This window comes from Gallus gallus, chromosome 1, assembly GCF_016699485.2.
Source record: "Gallus gallus isolate bGalGal1 chromosome 1, bGalGal1.mat.broiler.GRCg7b, whole genome shotgun sequence".
NCBI classification, from domain to species: Eukaryota; Metazoa; Chordata; class Aves; order Galliformes; family Phasianidae; genus Gallus; species Gallus gallus.
In genome coordinates, this window is record NC_052532.1 from 82,098,986 (window position 1) to 82,117,388 (window position 18,403).

Genomic DNA, 18,403 nt, shown 5'->3' on the forward strand with positions numbered 1-18,403 from the left:
CAGGCTCCTCAGGGGGAAGAGATTGGGAGTCATGGTGAGTAACTCGATAGAAGCTTCTTCAGTGGGTAGTGTCGCTTCCAAAAGCGGAGAGGATGCTTGGTTGCCTTTAAGGGACAGGAAAACAATAGGGAATATGTTACAAAAAATGACGTTATCTTGAACACTGACTACACCCTCATTTAAGACAGCGTGTAGAATTACCAGAGGGCTGCGAAGCATGCTTAGTAATCTTGTGAGATTTACCTACATGGAGGCAGTTGGTTGGACCAAATGGGGCTCTTTTTTCTCTTTTTTTTCCTGTTTTCCACTGTTAGTGATCTCACAAAAACACACGAGCACCATTTCCCCTTCACATCTCTCCATCCTCATGCTTTGTGATGTGCCCTCCGCCATCCCCATGCATGCACTGCCTGCTCCAGAAGGATGATGAGCACCACGCGTCCATCCGCATGCTGAAGGCTTGTAATTGAGTTAGTTACACTAATGAAGGGTGCGGTGGAAACTGATCGGTCCCTCCTCCTCTCCTCCTGTAACACTAGAACAAGAGGTCACTTGGAGATGCTAATAGCGGCTTAATTTAGACCACATGAAAGGAGACACTTTTTCGCACAGCAGGTAGTCAGTCTGTGAAATCCACACTGCCTCCGGAGGTCAGAGAGTCAAACGCTGCAGAAGGATTTGTGAAGTTTCTGGGTCATGTTTTGTACTGTAACAGCTATCATCACGGAGAATACGGAGCGCACCTCTGGGCAAGAGGGGATGTCGAGCGCAGTGCACAGAGTAGCGGTCAGCACTGCCCGAGTGACTGTAACTTTCATGCCCAAAGGAAGCCAGGGTTGGTCTGGTTAGAGATTGTAGAGTCATAGAATCATAGAATGGCCTGGGTTGAAAAAGACCACAATGATCATGCAGTTTCAACCCCCCTGCTATGTTCAGGGTCACCAACCACCAGACCAGGCTGCCCAGAGCCACATCCAGCCTGGCCTTGAATGCCTCCAGGGATGGGGCATCCACAACCTCCTTGGGCAACCTGTTCCAGTGCATCACCACCCTCTGTGTGGAAAACTTCCTTCTAATATCTAACCTAAACCTGCCCTGTCTCAGTTTAAGACCATTCCCCCTTGTCCTATCACTATCCATCCTTGTAAACAGCCGTTCCCCCACTTGTTTATATGCTCCCTTCAAGGAGATCTTCCCCCAGGGTGTGTAAAAACCTGGGACTGCCCTGACCCAACTGCAACATTCTGCACAAATATCATGCTTTCATTTTACTTCTGCTCCAGCTCTAACCCCACTGTCCAGCTAGCATTCCCTTTCCCTTGGTGTCATGCATCCTGAGTGGTAACAGAAGTAGTGCAGCCAGCAGGAGCAGGGAGGTGATTGTCCCTCTGTACTCAGTGCTGGTGAGGCTGCACCTTGAGTGCTGTGTTCAGTTTTGAGCCCTTTACTACAAGAACGACATTGAGGCCCTGGAATGTGTCCAGAGAAGGTCAGTGGAGCTGATGAGGTGTCTGGAAGACAAGTCTTATGGGGAGTGGCTGAGGGAACTCAGATTGTTCAGTGTGGAGAAGAGGAGGCTCAGGGGAGACCTTACCATATCACAGCTCCCTGAAAGAAGGCTGTGGTAAGGTGAGGGTTGGCCTCTTCTCCCACGTAACAGCAATAGGATGCAAGGATATGGTCTCAAGTTATCCCATGTAGATTCAGGTTGGATATTAGGAAAAATAGCTTCTTGAAAGAATGGCGAGGCAGTGGCACGGACTGCTCAGGGAGGTGGTGCAGTCACTGTCCCTGAAGGTGTTCAAGAACCATGTAGAGGTGGCACTGAGGGATGTGGTTAGTGTGCGTGGTGGAGATGGGTCGGTGATTGGACTTGATGATTTTAGTGGTCTTTTCCAAGCTTAATGAATCTGTGATTCTATGAGGGCTCTGTTTCAAGCTGTAAATGCGCCTTTTGCTCTGATGTTTAAAAAAGGGAAAGGGGAAGACAGTAAGTCTGCAGCTGCCTCTATCCTGGCCAAGTCACTCTATGACCCGTAGTGCTCTGGGTGATCTTGAGGTCTCCTGAATATGGTGCCACTCTTCTGGTCAGTTGTAGGCACGATGGTACTCTTCCCATGCATTGCCTGCAGCACCATGAGCTGCTTAGCAGGACTGACTGTGTGTGGGTGTTGGTGGATTCTCCCTGTGGGCACCACAGGTCAGAGATTGCAGTAGTGTTGAAGAGCTGTAAACATGTGAAGGTATTTTTATTTACCAGCAAGAACAAAGCATAAAGGAACAGGGAAAAATATTTGCAGAGCTGTCTTTGTCTCTAGATCCATGTTTGACTGACCTGGAGTCCTAGGAAAGCCATTAGCCCCTAGAGGTTTGGACTCAATCTGTTGTTACTATTTTTCTTCCCGTTGGTAAATCCAGCTCAAATCCTTTTGTCACTCTGCACTCATTTTGACAACAGGGGCTGCCTCGTAGTGGTGTAGAGGGCTCTACAGGGGATGGGGCCAGGACACCAGTGCTTCTAGTGTTGTCCTTTGACTGCTTGCTTTAAGAAGTGGGCTGTTGGGTGCGTTCCCTCTTAGATAGCTGCTGAAAAATCTGTTTGTGTACACTAAAAGTGATCATAATTCACTCGAGGCTTCAGAAGCTCTACAGGCAGCTCTCCTTCTGGCGGCATCACGGCAGCTCTCCAGCTATCCTGCCCGCCTTTTGCTTCCCACTCTTGTTGCCGCCTTGATAGCTGCCTGTGTTTTAATATGTCAGCCTGTTGGATTTTTTTTCCTTCTCTTGTTTCCCATGTTCCTCTAACAAGCAGCTTGCAACAGAACAAACAAGCAATGCAGGAGTGCTCTAGGCAAAAGGGGTGTTTGGTGTTTGATTTGAATACATACATATTTTTCTTGGTTAAAACTTGTGATATTCATCAAACACATCCAGGAAGGCTGTGAATAAGACCTCTCTCTTTCTTCCTCTCTGACACACGCTCCCCATCTCAGACGAATCCTGCACACCTTCTCATTCTCACTCTTGCTGGCTGCTTTCTCTGCAGAGCACAGTCTCTCTCACATCCTTGCACACACGTTCATGAGGTCTCATCCTGGCGTATACGAAGCTACCTTCTTGTCTCAGCAGATCCTGTGCATGCTGCAGACAACACATACACCCATGCACAGCTGCTTGTGCACCCACAGGGGCTCTACTGCCAAGAACAAAACTGCTTCTAAATTATGTGGCTGGGTATGGCTGTGGTAGGGAGGAGGGGGTGAAGAGGTGAGGCAGGGCTGGAAACAGTGTCATCTCTTCACCTTTCTGCACTGATAACATAAAGGGGAGAGCGTGGCCCTGTCCCTCTGTCATTCACTTGCATCCCCTCCCATGCAGTCTCGTATCACTCTCCCCAAAACTTTCTAGGCCGCCCTTGATGATGGCTCCTTTCCTCTTGTTTCTGCCTGTCTGTCAGGCCCTGATCACATCGCTGTCAGGGCTGCAATGACAGCAGCTTTTTCTGACAGGTGGATATGGTTCTGTCACTCGCAGCAAAGCTCTTCGGCACCCAGATCCGAGTCAAGGTAGTGATGCTGGAAGGCACAGCTAAATGGTCAAATGTGATGATGACATCTCATGTTTCTGCATGCAGAAGGTGACAATCCTGCCAGGTTAGGCTGTGTGTTTCCAGGATGCTCTGCTTTCAAAGGAAGCCTTGCAAACTGTGCTTTGCCTTTAGCAGCACTGAGATTTGCTGTAGCTCTTAAAATAAAAGAAGGATCTAGGCTTTTCTCTCATGTGTGTCTCTCCCCTCTCCGGTGGAGGGAGGCTCTGTATGGCCTTCTACTTGCATGAGGCAATGACAATGTTTTGGCTGCTGTGATGGATGCCGTGGTTGTGCTCTGGAGCAGGCCGATGGATGCCCTTCACCCAGGACATGGCCACATGCATCCATAAAGGCTGAGAAGTGCTCAGTGCCTGCACAGCAGTGGAGAACTCTCAGGTTTTCCAATTGCCGTGGTGGCAGCTGGTAACCTTCCAGCAATGGGAGGCTGGAGAGGTGCGTTCCCATGGCTGCTGCAGTGCTCAGATGGTGCTCAGGTTTGAACTGGCACCAGGCAGGCTGAGAGTGAAGAGATTATCAACAGGGAATGTGAGGAAGAGGAAAGGTGTTTAGGCAGTTCCTACTTGGCATGTCTAATTTGGGAGCTATCCCTTCTGTAGCTCCCCATTCTGTGCCCAAATCCAAACTTTGCAGAAGCATAACTCATTAAGCATTAGTATACCGTAAGATAAAGACCTTGCTTGCGTAAGGCCATCAAGCACTGATATTGACTCTCCAGGACATTTCTAAGGCTATTTATATCACAATAAAGCCATTTTATTAGAGTCATCAATCAAGAGAGACCGCATTTTGGCCTGGAAATGATTCTGCTTGAGTTTCCAGAAAGGAGAAGGGTAAGTAATTATGGGATGCATTATCCTCAATCTCATCTGAAATCCCCTAATTGAAGCCACATAGGAGTGGAGTTTATTGGTTATAAAATAGATGGTAGGGGCATTGCTAGCGCACCTATGGCGAGTACAACATTCCAGTTCACAAAGGGGTAGAGGCTGGTTTTTCAGTGGGTAACACAGAAGTTGCTTGTGCCCATGTCTGAACAAGGAGCATATGCATTTACCTGCAGCTGGGCTGAGTGGGGGGTACTTGCTGCTTGCAACTCATTGTGCCCCCAAGGTGCTTCTCTGCGTGCAGCTGAGTGTGGGCAGCTGGCTCAGGAGCAGCCATGGTGCAGGTAAGGAAGCACGGCTTCACGTTGCCTGTGGGGGCCTCTGAGACTGAGTAATGGCAGGGCTTGAAAGCTGTTACAGATATTTGATAATTAATTGGCTGGGAAATCAGTTTATTTTAATGACTCTGGTTAAATAAAGTAGAGAGATAAAAGGACTCTAAGTTCCTGCGGTGCTAAACTACTTCTAGGGACAGAGACAGCCCATTACATGTCTGCTTTCATGCCAACGGGGGCTTTTAGTTCTTGCAAAGGCTCTCCTGAAAGGTGGTTGAAATCGTTATCTTCTCCAAATCCCAGCAGTTTGGGTTTGGAATAAGAAAGGCTGAAGAGTGGTTTATTACCTGGGATCTGCCAGGCAGAAGGGGACAGGCAGTAGAGCTGCTGCCATAACCTCGTGCTTCACCTCTGGCCCAATACTTACCGCAACACGGCTCCGCTGGTGGTTTATCACTGCTGTATACTGCTCTAGGGGGAGCAATGCATGTAGCTTGGTTAACCTCACTTGTCTTTCCTAGCACTGGCAGATCTCACACACACAAGATAGCATCAGGGAGAGGAGACGTGGAACAGCCCAGCATGAGCAATACCTAGGCTTGGCAACCCAACCCCGAGCCCCTTTTCCCCCATGAAGAACTGCAGCAGCACAGCCAGCAGAGTCAGAGGGGGGTTGGTCTCAAGTCCCCCTCAATCAGGTGTCTCTAATCTTTCAGCTGTTTAGAAAGTATCCTTGTTTTGCATGTGGATGTGTTCCTGTCTGGCCAAAGAGAAGAGAGGATTTGACTGGGATCTCAGCATGAAGATTTCAGAGGGTCATGCTGGTGTGAGCTTTACATGGATCTATAAGAAGATGTTTTGTGTGTGACTGTTCCAAGCGTATAGAAGGACCTCAGGAGCAATGCTGAAGGAGAAACTGCAGGATCTGTTCCTTGCTACAGACTGTGCTTTGAATGTGAACTTTCATCTCGAGCCAGTGCATCTCGTCCTGAGGGTTGTGCAGCAAGCTGTGGATATATGAGCAGTGTTCCCAGCGCAGTCATATTTGTCAGAGTCTGCAAAGAGCCTGCAACACCATCTGTTTTAGTGAGCAGATAAGGGATTAAACTGCAGGAACCATGAGATCTATGCAATACATGGAGGGGGGGGGGGGGGGGGGCATGCCAGACGATCACAGTACAGCTTCTTTTTTTTCCTCCAAAACCTAAGAATAACTTTAACATTCTCACTTCTAGGGTTTAATGTCAAAATTAACTACTATTTCACTCCTGTCTCGCAAATCCCAAATAGCTCTCACTGCTGCCAGTACTGGTGCTTATGCTGCTGCAGATTAAAATTCAGCACACATCCTCTCCAAGAAAGAAGTGCTGTTTTAAGAGAGTAAACCAAAAGAAAACGCTCAGACTGGTAGAAGTACAGCAGGACCTCGTGTTTGCTGCCTTGCAGCTCTCAGAAGTGAGCAGTGTCCAGTGTAAGTGCCACACCAAGCACAGGTGCTGGGGATGCAGACACCCACTGGGTGGGCACGATGTCAGCTCCCTTGCATGGCTGGTGAGAGCCTACCTCTAGCCAAGTGTAAATGTAGAGCAGGCTACCAATCCTCATCTTTTAAACAATCCCTGGATCTGAAACCTCCTGCCAGCTGGAGCTGCTTTTAACTGAGCAGACTGAAGTGCTGTATTTAACGAATTCATTTAGAGGCTGATGTGAGGAAGCAGGGCTGAGCCTCAAGTCATGTAAATCTAGGCATCCCTATTTACTTAGCGAGGCCTCATTGACCTTTGATTTACACCGTATGAAGCTGCAGTTGGGCATCTCTCCATCCACTGCCAGACTTCAGGAAATGAGTTAGCACGAGCAGTCTGCCAGAAGAATGGGCAGGATCAGGCATGGTCCACGTGGGCAGCCTGAGTGCCTGCCATGGCAGGAAGGAAGCGAGCTGCTGGCAGCTCAGGACAGAGCTCTGTGGGCAGGGGACTGGCTGTGCGTAGGGGAGAGGTGTTGTTGCACAGCAAGCTTCTGGGAGAAGCGGCAAGAAGGACAGTGGGTCCAGGTGAGGTACCTCTGGGTAAACCCTTCCAGTAGGATTCAGTGGTACTGTTTTTGCTAGGAAGTGCAAAAAGGGTTTAAAGCTCTGTTTTCCTGCTGATTTGCACGGCTTGTTTTGCCAGTTCTTGAAGGCTGCAGGTCAGAAGGTTCAGGAACAGTCAGAGCAGAGTGGTTATGTCTGTGATGCCGCTGGTAGCTGGGCGGGAGTTCAGGCTCCAAAGCTCGGAGCCGGTTGACCCAAGCCTGTTGCTTTCAAACTGTGGGCAGCATGAGTTTGTGCTTCAGCTGCTGCTTTCTGCTCTGAATTCATGTCCCCAGGCAGTTCCCAATTAGAGAGAGTGAAAAACACGATCTCTCACAGTAGTGCTAAGATAAGTGTGCCCAAAGGTGGTGCCTGCATTTGTGAAGGCTGTTTTGCAGCCGTCGCTCCCCACCTCTCACCGTCCTCACTGCACACCAAACAACGTTGCCTATGAGGCAGGTCAGGTCTGCCAGGTTTCGTTGCAGGATGGCTGCGGGAGTTACTCCTTCCCCACTTCTCAAGGAGTCCTGCCTTCCTCCCAGTCTGTTTCCAAACAGGAGGTTTTAAGCGAGCTCCTGGCTTTCATATTAACTGAAAAAACTCCACCAAACGCACTTGAAACTTCTTTTCCACTCTTCCCTCTCTCCTCTTCTGTTTATTTATTAATAAACATGGCCTCCTCTGCAAGGCATGCTGTATTGGAGGGTGAAGGTAAGCTCAGATCAAAGCTTTTTGGAACTCTCCGTTCCAGCTACTCCTTCCCCTCCCCTGCAAGCCTCTTTCCAGTGCCTCCTTTGGAAAGGCTCCTTTGGTGGGCTGAAGTGGTGCATTGGAAGGAGGCAGAATGCAGCAAAGCTGCAAATAAAGGGACAAAAGTATTGCCAAGCGCTGCCTAGCTTTTATGGCTTTGCCGTGGTTTCCACTTAATGAAGCTCTTTGGCACACAGGATAAACAGAACACAAGTCTGAACCTTTCAGTGCTTTCTTCTATGATTGTAAAACATCTATGAGACGTATTTTCAATAACAGCTCATATTCAACAGCAAGGTAAAGGGCTACGTTGGTAAAGAAGCTCATTCTGCCAAATGAGGTTCAGGAATGTTGGTGTTGTACTGAGAGCTGGTAGGTCCCAGAGCCGTTTGGCGAATCTGATCTTAATCTCAGTGCTGAGCACTTTGAAAAGTCAGGGGTCAGTTGTGGCTTTTAAGGGCTTGACACCTGGAAGTGCTTTTGGGAAGGTGACCGTATGCCAGTGGTTTTTGGAAATAACAAAGCATTTAGTCTTTGTATCGGTAGTTCATTCAGCTGGTAGTTGATTGCTTAGGGATGTAGTTAGTGAAAAGAAGACTGTAGCTATATTAAATATCTGAGACATTAGAGGCTTCCTTGCTTTCCTTGGGGGACTCTTCATGAGACTAGCACTTGAAGGTGGTAAAAAAGTTGTTCTTCAAGTTTGAACAGACTTATTTCTCCTCTCTTTTTTTTTACTCAGTTCTCCTTTCTGGACCCCCACGCATCATGCTAAATAATTCCTCTCTTCCCTTGGTGCTTTCAGCTTCCAAAGAGGTATAGCTTGTCAACATATCCCTTTTAAGTCCTCTCTTAGTCAAGTTATACATATTTAATGTTTTAAGCTTCCCTTAGATGCTGATCCCTTTCCAGTCTTTGATGGATTTTGTTGTTGCTTGCCTCTGAATTCCCTCCAATTTCCCCATATCGCTCTGGTAACAAGGTAACCTGGGATTGACTGTACCGTCCAGGTGCGCTCCGTACTCATCCGAAGTTGGTTTTGGATGGAATTAAAAAAGAGAAGCAGCAGAATCTCTCAAAGGGAATCTGCTTCATGGCTTCCTCTCTCAAGGCATTATTTCACGATGGTATTTCAGGACTGGCTTCAGATATGGAAATGAGAACGTGTGCCTTGCTCAGAAGCTGTTTTCTGCTTTCATGTGGAAGAGAGATAGAAAAGGGGAAGAAGGGTTAAGCTCCTCAAAGGCTGTGTCTACATTAGGCTTTTTTTTTTCTTTCTGTTTCCTACTGTTGCTCACACGGGTGTAGCTCAGTCCACAGTGGCACTGATGACAGTGCTGGAGCAGTCAGGGAAGCCAGTGTTTCTCTACACATCGTCTGTGCAGTCTCTACGAGCCCCAGCTCCACCAGCTGTGCAGCAGCACTGGGAGCTTTGGATGGAAAGGGTCAGGTGTAAATAATAGCTGGAGTGTTGGCACATCAAGGAGACGTCCCTCCTGGGGATGCAGCAGCTGGAGGGATCAGGCAGGATAGGCCCACCATTGCCCTCATTGCTGTAAGCCATCCTTCCCATTCAGCTGCTGAGGGCAGTGCTTGGAAGGGTGGATGATAATTGGAGTGAGCCATCTCAGGTACTCATAGCCTCAGAGAAGATGGGAAAGTTTGGTCTTATTTTCCCTAATATTGTTCCCGTTCCCACTGTGCTTTGCCTCTAAAAAGAATTTCAGTATTTTCCTTTCCCTTTTGGAGAAGGAACAGTATGAGATGGAAAAGATATTAAGGTCCTCAAAACAGCATGATGTTGGATGCCAGGTAGTGTACTCCTCAGGTGTTGGGAGGAACTGCTTCACATAATAGGGGGCATGGAGGCACTTCCTAGTTTCCTGTAACACTTAAATCTGATACAGTTACAGCCCTGTAGCAATTAAGGGTTAATCTATGAAATTCTCAGCAACAAATTATCTCAAAATGTTAATGAGTTTAAAAAGAAAGAAGGAAGAGGGGGCAAGGGGTTGAGAAATGCCTGGGGATAAAAGAGGTAGAGTACAAACTTACAAGGTGGAATGCAAACTGTCATTCAGACAGGAGGCCAACTTATATTTGCTTAAGTCTAGATTAACAGGCTTTTATGGCTGGAAAGGATCATGAGATTTAGATGGTGATCTACACCATTCTTTTAGGAAGTGTTCCAGCTTCGTTTGAAATGTCTGTCCCTAATTACAGGAGGGTGAGCACTGGACCACGCATCTGGGTGCTCAGAGCTTGCTGCAATCCCCATTCACTGCTGCTGCTGTTCCCAGTTCCTTCCCCAGACGTTCAGGTCTGGACAAGCCTTGCTCTATGATTCTATTTCTTTCTGCTTTCCCCTCTTTCAGAGCTGGCCTTTTCTGTACTAATCTGTGGCATCATCTCTCTCTCCAGTAGTTGTGCTGGCTGCCTTGATGTTTCTCGCCAGCTTTTGCCTCTCCCTGTTTTTTTTTTCCTCTCTCCCCTCTTGCAATGTAGCGTTGCCTTTCTCCATCTGCCCGATTGTCTCTCCGCTTTTTATCTGGGTGCTGGAGCTCCAGGTGCTGTCATTCTCTGCGACAGCACAGAACGTTTCGCGTTGCCTTTGCGGCTGGATAATTACCAGATACCGAGTCACGTGGACTTCCCAGCCAAACCCCCCCCCCCCTTCCCTCCTGTCAGAGAGGAGATCACATCCTGGAAATATGTTTCATTTATTTATTTATTTGTTTGTTTTATTATTTTTAAAAAGAGAACCACGGGAAAGTTTGGAAGTTGCTCTTCTGGATCTACCTATTGGTGAGCATATGAAAGTTACCAACAAGGCAGTGGGGCATACCCAGGCAGAAGGAATAGGCCATCTCCAATACTGAATTTTGTGAAGGAAGGTAAAGGGGGTGATAGCCCACAGGGGCAACTTATTAGTCACTCCCAGGCCCATTCTTGGTGTATTCCAGAACAAATTTATAATAGTACAGAGACTCTTGAGTTGCTGTTTAGTTTCAGGTCCTTCTACAAATTCACTGTAAAAGCCAATATCTAGTTCCCAGAAGAGACTAATTGTCTTTCAGTGAGCTTCAGTTCCTAAGTGACTGCAGGTGCCTTTTAAATGTCAGATCATGTCCTGCTGATGGTAAAAGCACGGCATCCTTGGTGTAAGTGCAGCAAAAACCAAAGACAAATCCTCTGGCAATGTTCCCCGTCGCCATCCCGCATCATCTCTGCTATTCCCTGGTTTCCCCTTTTGACAGTGCAGAGGTCCCAGTGATGCTACGAGAGGCTGCAGGCAAGCCAAGTGAGGCATACACTCATGGCTGGATGTTTCAACAAGGCTATGTGATCAGTAGCTGATTAACATCACCTAATCAGGCTTCATCACAATCAGAATCAGGTTTCTGGCTGAACTGAAAAGGGACACCAACAAGTCCCAGAATGGAAAAGGAGGGAGCTCCTGGGCTTTCCTCAGCAATCTCATCTTCCCATCTGAGCCCAGTGCAAGACCCTGATGGAAGCTCTAGGAGCGTTATTTGGAGATTTGAAATGTACTGGGTCTGGCCAGGATGGAGTTAACTTTCTTCATAGCAGCTTGTACTGATACCATTAAAAGGTACCTCTGCTTGAGTGGATGTGGACCAGAGCTGTTTATGCAGGTATAGTGATCCCCAGAAGACGGGAAGAGCTATAAATCAAGACAGTATAAGTTCTCTTGTTCTGGTATAGTTACATCCACCCCAGGAGAGTACTGGCATAACAATTACTGTAATTTTGGGTTTGATTTTTTTTTTCTATACAGAAAACAGAAACCTATGCTCTTAAGAAGTCATTTTAACATAAAGGAAACCCATGGGAAACCAGCTGTGTGTCTGCTAGTGAGAGCCCATGCAGCTCTCATTTTTAGGCTGGAATATTTTTGGCGAATTCCCTCGGATTTCATTTTCTGTCCGTATCGAATGGACCGAGAGATGAGGATGCTCACAGCACATGAGCAGTTCTGCACTGATAGTCATATTCGCTGGTTGCAAACCTTTTTGCTTTCATTAAAAACAGTTGATGTTAGAGAGAGCGAGATAGGAACGTTTCTGTACAAGGCACTGGGGAGACCTCATCTAGAAAGTTGGGTACGAATTCTGGTCACGGCAGAGGAGTTCAGACGGAAGCAGGTGCGGAGAAGGGCTACTGGGATGTTTAGGGCAATGGAGAGTCTATCATACAAGAAGAAACTAGAAGAGTCTGGCTTGTTGAGCCCAGCAAAATGAAGGCTGAGAGGGAATATGATTGCTCTCAGTGAACGCGCTGGAAGATAAGCACCCAGGAGAGAGAAAAGTTATTTAAGCTAAAGGATGGTGTTGGCATGAGAGGGAATGGATATAATCCAGCCATGAATAAATCTAGACTTAAAATTAGAAAGAAAAAAAAAAAAAGGCTTCTAATCAGCAGAGCAGAAAGACTTTGGGCTGCCTGCCATACCAAGCATTGGAGAGGGCACTCATGCAGTTCAGATAGAGAGTGAGCAGTGGTGCAGGGATCAGAATTGTCACCTGAGTGGTGAGGTACCCCAAGAGCGGCAGCAAGGTGTGCTGACTGAGGTCACAGCACCATATAGCCAAAACACAACACAGGCTCAACAGATGATGGCATCTCCAGTTGTTGTGCACAGCTTAGGGTGCCCTTGCTCAGGGGTAGACGTGCAAAGCTCATGTCTATGCTGAGGCCAGGTCCACCTTAGGCCAATGACATCCTGACGCAAAAGGAGGCCGTGTTCCTCAGCAGGCCCTATAGATCAGAGTCCAGGTTGCCATGTGTGGCATGTGGCAGTCCGCACACCTGAACTGCTGCACAGGGGCTGGCTGGCAAGGGGATGACCAAAGAGTTAATGGAGAAACAGTGATTAATGAGGAGTAGGGAACTGGTGATGTGGAGCTGTTGCTGGAGTGTGCTTTGGGGAAGGAGGGCAGAAAATGCAGTCCGAAACCACATTGTGTATTTTTCCCCCACGTGAGGGGAGAACACAAGCCAGCAGTGTGCCCAGCTGTCTTAGAAGAGCAGTGGCATTCCAGCACGCATCAGAAATAGTATGGCCAGAAGGACAAGGGTAGGGATTGTCCCTTTCTACTTGGCACCGGTGAGGCTGCACCTTCACCACTGCATTCAGTTTTGGGCCCCTCTCTACCAGAAGAATATTGCTGCTAGAATGCTTTCAAAGAAGAGCAAAGAAGCTATTGAAGGGGTTAGAACTCGAGACATATGAGGAGTAGCTGAGGGAACTGGGGCTGTTCAGTCTGGAGAGGAGGAGGCTCAAGGGAGACCTCATTGCCCTCTGCAACTACCCAACGAGAGGTTGTGTTGAGATGGCTGTTGGTCTCTTTTCTCAGGTGACTAGTGGTAGTCTGTGAGGAAATGGCCCCAAGTTTTGCCAGAGAATTAGAACTTAGATTAGGTATCAGGAAGAATTTGTTCGTGTAGAAGGTGCTTTGACATTGGATGGGAATGAGCAGGGAGGTGGTAGCATTCCCTCTGTGGAGATTTTTAAGAGATGTGTGAACATGGCACCAAGGGGCATGGTTTAGTGGTGGACTTGGTAGTTTTAGGTGAATTGTTGGACTTGGTTATCTTAAGAGTCCTTTCCAACCTCGGTGATTCCATTTTCAGTATTTTGGAAATGGTGACTGTGAGATGTGTGTGAGGATGTCCGGGTGCCTTTCTCCAGTTCCAGTTTGCAGCTGTCCGCTCCTGGATGGCTCTTACACGATTGTTAGGCACTGAGTGAGGAATGGAAAGATCTCAGTAGCAACTTGAAATGGTGCAGTAGCTAAAAGTCATGAAGGAGCCAAATTATATTGCATTTTTTGTTTTACTTTTAGGTTTTTGGTGGTTTTTTTTATGAGACAGCAAAGAGACTAAAGAGGCACAGCAGCAAGTTTTCTTTTCCTTCTGTGTGTATGGATTGAATTCGTGCTAATATCAATAGTTCCTGAGTCCCTGTAGTGACTGTCCGAGACATGACCATCACAACTCACCACCCTTCTCAGTAGCTGCATCAGCAGATGTCAAGAAATTAAACCCGAAACCACAAGGAAAAGCTAAATGGATGGATCACAAATAGTTTATTAGCATTCACTTGCACTGATGGTAATGCTTTCAATAAGCCTAATGAAAAGCGTTTGACTATCTCAGTGAACTTGTTTATTGATTATTAGTGAACGATAAGAGCCATTTGATATCTTGCAGATGCCTTGCTCCCATTGCCTTGCAGTTAAAATGTCAGTTAACATGCCATTTAATATTCTATTAGTATTGAATTAGCACTTATTACACTGTGAAAATCATCACCATAAATCCTTATTAAAGCACGATCCATAAGGCTGGGTGGCATCTCTGGCAGAGTAGGAGGGTGCGTGTGTGCAGACGGACATGCTGGGAAACCTGGGTGTATGTTTGGAGCATGCCTGGGCTTGGAATTTCCACACTCGTGCATTGATTTTCTGTGGCAGTTTCAGAGGAGAAGGTATGCCCAGATGAGTAGTTCAGATCCAGTTTGCTCACTCTTCCAGTTTTCCTCATTGCCTTCTCTTTCTTTCTCCCTCTCACGTTATTTTGGTTGTACCACTGGGCTAGGGATGACCCTGGGCAAAAACAGCATGCAACAGGTTGTGACACAGCTTTTGTCTTCTGTAGTGCTTCTCCTCCTCCTCTCGGCCACTTAGGGTCCCGGGTGAGCGTGCCCAAGGGACGTGGCAGAGGCATCTTTGCACCTCATCACAGAGCGTGGCACAGAAATGCCCTGCCTACCTCCAGGCAGAGCAGTGGTGCTGTGCCATATAGTGCAGGTCCAGAAAGCAGCACGGGTGGGCTGGTGCTGTGCTGGGTCTGTTATACTCTGCTCATACAGATAGGTGTGCTGCTGGTTCAGAAGTGACTAAGAAACTTCAACGCCCACTGAGTTCAGCTGCAGCTGTTAATCTGCTTAGTTTCTCGACGCCATCCCCCTTGGGATTTTCACAAATCCAAAATGTGCACAGAGGAGCTTGGAATACCTTTCAAAAAGATTGAACCCCGGGCTGGGGTCTTTTGGGCTGCTCTCTAAAGCAAATGTTTGTCAAATCAGGCCTGCTTCCAGCCTGGCCAGAAGCTCGGTGAGCCTCTCAGCTACTCCCACACAGCCTGACTTTCCTCCTACCCCCAGGTAACCCAGAACAACCCAGAGAACATCCACAGAGCAGGGGAGTGGGAAGTGCTGGCTGTGTGGTGGGGTTACATCACACAGGGCACAGCTGTGGCACGGCCTGAATGAAATGCATTCAAGCAGAGGAACTTGGAAAATGTTTGACCCGTGCTAAGAGGCTGTGTGAAAGCCTACTAGCCTACTGTCAAATATTTGTCTTATCTCGAAGCGATAATCTTTATCCTCTCTCTTTTCTCTCTCAAAGGCAACACGTGCCTGAATAGTGCTGGGGAGAGGTGCTAGATTATTTGGATGCCAGGAGGCTGTGAGCAGAGCTCTGAGCAATGGAGGAGCAAGAGCTCTGGAGACTGAGCTGCTCTGTCCTACAGGCTGCTGATGGACAGACCCCCTCAGCCTGTGTGAGCCTGGCCAGGGTGGGTACAGCCGCCAGGAGAGAGAGGAGTTGAGTCCCTATGTCTTTTTCAGCTGTGAGCTGAACACCACAACTTTCTCCCCTTGTGCTGCTGGAGAAGCTGTGTGCTGAGCTGACAAAGCTGGAGCTCTGAATCTTTGCCATCTAGGCTGGCAGCAGGCTGGGAATGCAACTCTTCTGTGTGCTTAACTTCTGAAGGTGAGGGGGGAGCATGTGAAGGACTCCTTCTGACCTTTCTTGCTGGCAGTTAGAAGGGATCTGGTGACCAGGATCTCTTGTGGCCTTCCAAAGTCATTTGTTGTGCATGTGTAGGTCATAGACAACAGGAACTGAGACCAGGAGCTGTGGCCACCCCAAATCCAAATGTCTGTGAAGCCCTTCAAAAAATCCTTGTGAAAGAAACGGGCTGTGGGCCATAGTGGTGAGGAGCTGCTACACTAGCAGGACTGTACTAAATAGTACCTGAGCAATGTAGTAAAGGGAAGGGACAAAATGGAGACGCTTGTTAATCTCTCTCTCTCCTTTCTCACCCTCTTCAGGTGTTTTGTAGAAGACAGAAGCTCCAAGGTGGCCTGGTTAAACCGTTCTGGCATCATTTTTGCTGGAGAGGACAAGTGGTCCCTGGACCCTCGAGTAGAGCTGGAGAAGAGAAGCCCCCTGGAATACAGCCTGAGGATCCAGAAAGTGGATGTCTATGATGAGGGGTCCTATACGTGTTCAGTGCAGACACAGCATCACCCCAAGACTTCCCAGGTTTACTTGATTGTGCAAGGTAAGCAACATGCCTGAGAAGAGAGCAAAGAGAGATAAACACGGTGGGTGGAAGGATCTGTGTCCTTCTGAGGGAAACCACAGAGCGAATAGACTGTGGACCTTGCAATGGCAGCCAGGAGTGAGCAATTTAGTTTACAACAGGAGCCAGCAGGACTGTCCCCTTCCTCTGCGGCATGGCTTGGCTTTGCTCTGACATCAGTCTGTCCTTTCCAAAGCAGTGACAGAGCAAGGAACATCAGTGATGCCGAGGCATATTCTAGATACAAACCTGGCTCTTGGCTCTGGTCATTCTGGCTCTGAGGGGAAAGCATTTGTTTATGATGCCACTTGTTGGGATGTGGTGCTTGCCTTGTGTCTTCCCAGATAGCTCTCTTGTTTCTTCTCCATCTCCTTCCTCAGATTTTCTTTCTTTTTTTCTTACATCAGCAAGAGCGTTGTGCTTTTTGGCCTTCTGTTGTCAGCCTCTTGCAAGGCTGGGGAATTAATTTTCCTGGATGTTTTTCTGTGCAGGGTCACTGGTTCGCAGGGTGCACTGTCTCTAGGCATGTATGAAACCTGGTACCTGTGGTAGCAGCCGCCTACCTTCTGTTACGCGCTCCATTTTTAGCTGCCCTCCTCCTGCGTGTGTTACAGGGAACTGGAAACTTGGCAATCTGAAGCAGCATTGCCCTGTCTGCTTGCCTGCATGCTTGGTGTAATAGAAAGTAAACACATCAAGGAGGTCACCAATTACTGGTGAGGGCATTATGGAGTTTGCTTGTTCCATCCTGCCTAGACCAGAATAGCAAACAAAACATTGACTTTTTTTAATCTTCCCACAATTCTATCTTCCTATTTATCTAAAATATTTATAGATTAGCTTAAATAGATAGGTACGTATGGCTGTGTTTAATACGTACTGTAGAAACGTTCAGCCTCTTTGTTATCGGTCAGATAGGAATTTGTTGTCTCTTTGGATTTGTCTAGCAACCAAAAACGCTCCAAATTTTATTTCTCACGGCTAATGTTGGGATCATTCTGTGTATAAATGCATGTACAAACGGACTCTCCTCTTGCTGCTATTACTTGGCCAGCCCAGGGCTAACTAGCATGCTGAGTGTTCATCTGCAAGGCAAAGTTGGGATGTGTGGTCAGAGGTGATGCCTTACATGTGAGTGCAGTGAGAATGAAGGTTCCCAATTTGTCTTGTGCAAAATCCCCCTTCAGCAGCACGAGGAGTGATGGGCACCAGCACACAGGTCAGGTCTCCTGGACTGTTTGAGAGTGTGACAGAACGCACCCAGCATGAAATGCACTCACAGAGCCCTGGAGGTGTACCCAGCCTTGCTGCTTGCCGCAACCATGCAGGTAGTTTATTGCTGGTAAAGTCTGACCGCACGCAGTTTCCTTTTGCCTGTCAAGAAAAATATAGGTATGAATGAATTTTAGAGCCACACACATGTATTATTAATTTTATTTGTGCCTATTAGATACGAGCGTAAGCAGCAGAATTGAGTTCTTCAGCTGAGCTTTCACTTACATGTGTGGGTGTCCAGCTCTGAGCTACTGCCACCTTTCTGAGGATGAGAGAATTCAGGTACTGGCACACTCGAACATGCCTCAAAGCAGTGTCTGTGGATAATCTTTGCTTAACATGTTCCGTGGATTTACCAAAAGGCCCCCTGCAATATCATGCTTACTTCTTAAGCTTCAGGTCCCAGAATTCTGTAATTAGATGAAACTCACAGCTTCAGATTTCCTAAAAGTAAGTACGATTTGTTTAAGAGAAAGGGGGGAAAAAAGAGAGAAATATAAATACAAATTCCTTTACAATTTGGAGGAATTAGGCTTATTTTAAACCATATTTTTATTAGTTTAAAACTAATGAATAATTCATTTTAAATAATCTTAACTAATAAAACTAATTTATTAGAAACTGGTATATACTGCAAAACATCCCTTTTCTCTCACAGTATCATTTTCTCCTATTGATTATTATTATTATTCCCAGATGTGCAGTTTGCCTGCCTGAAAAATAGTCTGTCACTAGTGCAAATGAGAGGAGTTTGGATATTGAGTCGTGTGCTAAGCTTTTTAGGTTTCTTATTTAATATAATTTATTTCCTTCTCATGCTTTTGTGTTATAAAATTAAAAACATGGACTACAGAAAGCAGTGGGCATCCCAAACTTAAATGTAAATAAATAGGACACAACTCCCGAAAAATTAAATAACAGGGTTCTTAGTTGATTGGCGTGGTGGTCTGGCAGGAGGGTGCCTGGGATGACCATCAAAAGTTCCTTTTAAGCATTCAGGCTGGTGCTGCCCACCCTTGCCATCTGGTGTCCAGCAGCTGTGCTCATGCCCTTTGTCTTGCTCAGTTAGTGATATCCCATGTCTGTGCTCCCCTGCACCGGGCACCAGAGGCAGGGCCTTAATCTCTCATTTTTCTGCAACCTC

General features: G+C 47.2%; 1 protein-coding gene across 7 annotated transcripts in view; it reads left to right on the plus strand.

Moving 5' to 3' along the window:
- Positions 1 to 18,403, plus strand: part of LSAMP (limbic system-associated membrane protein) — a 965,359-nt gene that overhangs the window by 792,300 nt on the left and 154,656 nt on the right. For all 7 annotated transcript variants that reach the window (XM_025143740.3, XM_025143780.3, XM_025143807.2 and 4 more), the window contains one exon: positions 15,731 to 15,963. In XM_025143740.3, the coding sequence (XP_024999508.1) occupies positions 15,731 to 15,963 (233 nt within the window). The remainder of the gene's footprint in view (positions 1 to 15,730; positions 15,964 to 18,403) is intronic.